The sequence below is a fragment of the Pieris brassicae genome, chromosome 4 (assembly GCF_905147105.1).
Source record: "Pieris brassicae chromosome 4, ilPieBrab1.1, whole genome shotgun sequence".
Classification (NCBI taxonomy): domain Eukaryota; kingdom Metazoa; phylum Arthropoda; class Insecta; order Lepidoptera; family Pieridae; genus Pieris; species Pieris brassicae.
Window position 1 is genome coordinate 8,680,973 of NC_059668.1, and position 6,136 is coordinate 8,687,108.

Genomic DNA, 6,136 nt, shown 5'->3' on the forward strand with positions numbered 1-6,136 from the left:
GATTTTAAAAGGCGCTTGAAAGTAGTGCAACACACAAACACGTAAACATAGCAACTTTGAAAACGTGAGTACGTAAGAATTGTAGATTTTGAACGATTTTCATTACACAATTCATTTACTGTTGACTGTTATAGCTACGGAGCAGGCGAAAATTTATGTGTACTCGAATTTCCGATGCGAACTTTAATTCCTATCAATACGACATTTTATCAATGAATTAAGGTACGTCATCAATACACGTCAAATCGATACTTAATCAGTTGCTCAAATCTGTAATTGGGCCCATTCGGTTTATTAGAACCCCTTGAATACAAAAATATTGGGAAACTTACTTACTGACTCTAACCATTACAGTTCGTTGAAGTTCACGAATCTGAAGAAAAGTTTTATGGCTAATTAATGCAATTATTGGTAGTAAGACCATTTTTATTTTTATTAACCTTCGATCATATATGAATTCTGAATCGAAGAAAAAACTTGAAGAAGTAAAAAAAATAAACACAAAAATTTCAACTGTCTGCTTTCGTAATATCAGTGGCCTGGGTGTCTGCCTCATATATCTGCCTGCCGTTTTTTATAAATAATATAAATAACAGTCAAAAAGGTACGCAATAATATTAGGTTAAGAAATCAATCAATGGGGCAGTCGAAACCGCCTTTATTATTTTAATGATTCCCGTCCGACTGGTTCTTTTAGTCAAGGGTTCAATGACCTATAATATGGCAAAAGTGCATAGATACATACTGTTGAATTAAATAGATATTATTTTAAAACAATCTACGTTACGTTGTTAAAATGTCAATTTCATATGTAAGGAATAGAAAACACAGCGCTACGATGGTGGCGGGCTATTTTACTGTCGTTCGCATAGTAAAGTAAACACTGCAGGTCTACCAAGCGAGCATTATATATATATATATATATATTTTTTTTTAAATTAATTAATTTAAAAGTCACTAGGTACTAAAAAATCTGACACATGAGCAAATATATAGATAATTTTCTCGCTACCTCTTCACCTATAATATAAAAAAATGGATAACGTTTCCATGACAAAAATTAAATGGGTACTAATGAAAACAAAAAAAGGCAAGAAATTCTTCTGTTTCCCTTTGGTCTCAACAAGCCATATGTGCTGATCGTTTCTAATGCATATACCTTTTTATTAATCAGAATGCACATAGTACTCGCTTTGGATAAGTGAAGAAGATTCTGTGTCAAATTAGTACTAATGGGTCCTGAAACTCTTATGATGAGTAAGACTGTTATATGAGACAGTTTTTTTATTAAATCCAGTTAGTTCGATTACATACCTAGTATTGTCAATACTAAAGACAAAAGCGTCAGTAAATTACAGCACAATTACAAATCGTAATGTTTAATCTTAATCAATATAATCTAATTCATCATGGTTTTGGATAAATTTGCGTAGCTATCTTTGACTGTCTGCGTGATGTTTTCTGCTGGTTTTCCCGAAGTAATCAGCCAGGTGTCCCCACTTTGGCCTTTTTCAATCGCAACCAGCAATCCTTTAACAGCATCATCAACACTGAAATAAGATTAATTAATTTATTTAAATAATAGGAAGATTTACTTTGTACCAAGGTCGTTTACAACAAACCAAAATATTACGCGATGTGTAAAATAACTTTCAACTGTGAATCATACTAAGCATACTTGTATGTACAAACAAATTCATAAATAATTTTGATTTTAATTCTTTGTTTCAAAAACAGTATGATAACACACAAAACAATTTAAAAAAAATTAGTGACAAGATTTATATATAATTTATGTAAGTTAAATGGCGAACAGACAAGGACCGAACCTACGACCTTAGGGATGAGAGTCGCACGCTGCAGCTACTAGGCCAACACTGTTCTGTCAAAAAACTATAGCCGAATTAATAATACGACAATCTACTAAACTATCTTAGAAGCCTTTACCAATTTAGTATGTGAATTGTTCTAAAGGAATGACTCGTTCGAACAGTGTTCAAAATCAGTAACCTCAAAAAGAAACTCGGTATGTACCTAATCAAAACTCTATGTCTCAGTTCATTTCAAAATACACCTTAACAAAATGTTTTAAGATACAATTCCATTTCAGAATCGTGAAACAGTAGTCATGCCTGCAAATTATTTGGTAATTTTATTCTCAGTAAATTAAAAGGATAAAATTAACCACAATCAGAAAAATAACGTAACACGACGTACATGATGACACGTTCATTTGCGTTTTCCTGTTTGTAACTTAAAACCTTCATCATACGGTAAATAAATATAGGTAATGCGAACATATCTCATTTTACCAACTTTACAATGCAGATTGACAACATGCAAATATGTAATTATGATTGAATAATAAACAAGTTAAGTAAAGTAACTACAAAGTTGTGTCTATCTTCTTTCAATAGAATCTAATCATCATCTTTCTTTTTTCAAATTGTACAATATTTCAATATTCTGTGGAGGTTTTAGTGAAGAGCTTAGTTTTTTTTAAACATTTTTCAGATACTCATAAAGACTTATTTCTACAGTTATATCATAAACTCACCCTTGTTTAGGCATTCTAGATAGTGCCTGTGGTATTATATTTTCTATTACATCATCTATGGCACCCACGTAGCCATTGATTAAGTTTGTGTCTGTGGTTCCGAAGCAAATCGCGAGAACGCGCACTCCTGTTCTACCGTGTGTTTGTTCGGCCTGGAATTGAAAGAGGTTAGAACCAAATGAGAAATGTGTGTGTAATTTATATGCTCGCCAGTAATAATAGTGTTTGAGAGTTCGTTCACACAGTTAATAGAAACTGTAGTGTTATAAGTATTACCGTGTTACTAGTTATAAAATAGTAACTATACGCGACGATATTAACTACTAAATGAGATATCTATCGGAGTTTGAAGCCAAGATAGTGTTAAGAGCATACCTTAATTAAACTCGCAGAAACAAATACTAATTCTATTTAATTTTTTAAACATAAGTATTATATAGTTAATGAAACCAATTTACATATGTTAAAGTATTTACAATATTCGTTACCTATGTAGTAGTAATATTATAAATGGATAAATGAAAAACTAAAATAAATTAAAAAAATTTGGTCCCTGCGCACGTTTGATGCTGGCAGCATTTCCTCGATGTATTGTGACACTTATTCGTTGAGTGAGGAAATTACAAGCGGTGATATTACCGGTGAACCATAAGCTTGAAATTAGATACATAGTATATAGATACCAGGTGCCAATTTATATATTTAATTAGCGCATGTGCACTTGAACAGTCCCTTCTTCAAAGGGAACAAAATCAAAGTTCGTGTGACTTTTATTATTTTTACCCTGCACCCGCAGTTTTTTTTTTCTGTACATTTTTTGTGGAAGGCAATATTATTATGGAATAAATATGCTCAATATTCATCAACTTACGCCCAGACAGTTACTAAATTGTAGCACTGCTGATTTTGCTGCACTGTATATCGGAAGCAAGGAAGACTGCATCAGACCAACTATAGATGAGATGTTCACTATGGTACCTCCTTTCCCATCATTGTCCTTGCGCATGAGGTTGTAGGCTTTTAGCGAACTTCTAATTAGTGAAGTCTAAAAATATGTATTTTATTAATGTGTATCTGTTATATATATCTGAAGCGATGCGAAAATTTAAAAATCTTATTTATTAATTTATCTTCTACACATGACAAAGACTCCATGCAACGTTGCCTATATACGTAAACCTGTGTATATAGACGATATTATTAGTCAGTTTAAATAGAGATAACATAACATCACCTACTTTTCTTTAAAGAAAACTAATCAATGAACCAGGGGCCATAGTGTGGGGACTAGCGTTATATCAATTTTGTCACAACCATATTTCTGTCCTGAATAAAGTTTTATTTATCGATTTATTTAAACTGACTGAGAAATATATCTATCCCATTGCCTTGATACATATGTGGCCTCATTTAGCTGGATTCAAACATATTGTTTGTTTGTCTCAGTTATAACATTTTATTCTCAGAACAAAATGTACAACGTAAAAATGTGTCATTATATTATTTCAGAATGGTGGTATAACTGGTAAATTTACGCATAGTTTGGCTTGGTTCCCGATATAATAATCACTGTTTCCTGTTGAAAGTCACATAAAAGTAATGAAAGCAGTTAGAGTTTTAATTGCTTCGTTATGTATTATGCTTGAAGGACAATAATAAAATATTAATTTTACAATAAACAATAAAAAATGTTTTAACAGGGTTTACACCTTTTCACGAAACAAAACAATTAAATTTATTGTTTCATTATATACAAGGCGATTATGGGACATCATGGGAAAGTACCTAAAGTACCTAGTAAATATCGGTCCCATGATTTTCTAAAAATGAGTTGTTTCGTTTGGGAATCGAACCGAGTCAAATCTGAATAAAACACCCTTTAATATTTCTAGGAATTCTATTATTTAGTAACTAACCCTAGAATGATATATGTCGGTAGATCTTTTGTACGCTAGTTATAACACAAAAAGCCGATTTAAAACGCATTTAATTATTATTGTATTTCAAATTTAATGTTGAATGACACTTGACTTCAATCCAATCTCTTAACGCTAAACGTCATGCGAGATACATTCAACTTCGATGTCAAAATTTGGAAAATTATTATAGAAACGACGTTTTTGCTTTTATGTTATATCATAAACTTGCAGACCACGACAGACACTGTCATGTACACATGTCCTAAATATAAGAAAACCCATCTAATAATATATATTAACGATTCTCTTATAAAAAAAACATTTAACACAAACAATTTCAATAAAACCGGTTTTGGTGTTTTATGACAATCACGCGAACAAAAGAGATCAAATGCGTTGAAGCAAACAACGAATTGTATTTGAAAATAAAATGATTTATGCTTATGTTTTGGTTCTTTTATTATACGTTATACATATTACCCACCATTTAAACTTTCTTAAATATTTCAAGATCAAAATTAGCCAAATTTCTGTTCAGCCATTCTCGATTGTTGGCGAGACAACAGCAATTAATTTTCATTTGCATTTAATATCACACTGAAGCCGCTAAAAGCTATGAAAATCAGTTACTTACAACATTAACTTCTAATGCTTTCAGATAGAAATCGGGTCCGTCATTCATAATACCAGCATTGTTGATTACAACGTCAATGTAACCAAATTGTTTAAAAGTCGCATCGAAGGCTGCATCCAACTCAGCTGTCGTAACATCACATTTATGAAACTTGGCTATATCAGATCCATATTGGCAATTTATTTCCGCTTCTAGTGCCTTTCCATTTTTCACATCAATATCCAAAATTGCTATGTGCTGTAAAAGTATTCACCAATAAAAAACACGTAAAAATATGAATAGTAGGTAGTGTTTATAAAATGTTAATTATGCGTATTTTAAATCTTATGAAAGATATAATTTTAGCAAAACTAAATATTGTATATAGGCTTACAGTAATAATGTGTATTATACACTTTTACTTGTTGTTTTGCTTCTTACATCCCTAAAAATACAATAGATACACAAACTTCCTTTATAACAATTATCATCCGACTTATCTATAAAGACGGATCCTTACTATATTTATACCTAATTCCAACTCTTACAAATATTTAAATTCTATTACCTTTGCCCCTTTCTCTGCTAAGGCACAAGCGACACCTTTGCCAATTCCCGCCGCTGCGCCAGTAACCAAAAATATTTTATCTTTCACATCAAACATGTCTGCTCCGTCTCACTAATAACAAGCGACTGATTGCTGTCTGATTCAAAGCAGTGTATGCTTGAATTTATTTAAATATATTCTTATTTACGTCGTTTTTGAACTCCTATTTATCAAATCCGGCAATCCCTTTTGACTTTGCTCAGTGTTTGAATAATTTATTATTTATATATTGTTTAGTACCCTTTGTTAAACATCAGTTATAACAATCAGTCTTATCTATAAGCAATAGTGGTGGAGAATTAGCAGAAAGTTCTTATCGTACTTTGATTTGAGATATATGTTGCCTGAGGGAATACCTTATTGGGAGCCTTTGACATACACTGAACAGATTAGGGTTTCACGTAACTGTATTATATTTTGTCGTCATGGCCTGAGAATAA

At 31.7% G+C, this 6,136-nt stretch overlaps 1 protein-coding gene across 1 annotated transcript; it reads right to left on the reverse strand.

Annotated features, from left to right (window-relative positions):
• Positions 1 to 1,363: 1,363 nt before the first annotated feature.
• On the reverse strand, positions 1,364 to 5,815 carry LOC123708825 (15-hydroxyprostaglandin dehydrogenase [NAD(+)]-like). Its single transcript, XM_045659738.1, has 5 exons — positions 5,658 to 5,815; positions 5,111 to 5,347; positions 3,429 to 3,602; positions 2,558 to 2,709; positions 1,364 to 1,550 (listed from the first exon to the last, which is right to left on the reverse strand). The coding sequence occupies exons 1-5, from the start codon at positions 5,751 to 5,753 to the stop codon at positions 1,400 to 1,402; spliced, it is 810 nt and encodes a 269-aa protein (XP_045515694.1). The 5' UTR covers positions 5,754 to 5,815; the 3' UTR covers positions 1,364 to 1,399.
• Between the last annotated feature and the right edge of the window lie 321 nt (positions 5,816 to 6,136).

Bases quoted from the DNA above. Each gene is read 5' to 3' on its own strand.
- LOC123708825 (XM_045659738.1), bottom strand. From the start codon at position 5,753: ATGTTTGATGTGAAAGATAAAATATTTTTGGTTACTGGCGCAGCGGCG. The intron at 2,710-3,428 runs GTAAGTTGATGA...TTTCAATTCCAG, and splicing joins AATTTAGTAACTGTCTGGGC to GCCGAACAAACACACGGTAG. The intron at 1,551-2,557 runs GTGAGTTTATGA...ATCTTATTTCAG, and splicing joins TCTAGAATGCCTAAACAAGG to TGTTGATGATGCTGTTAAAG.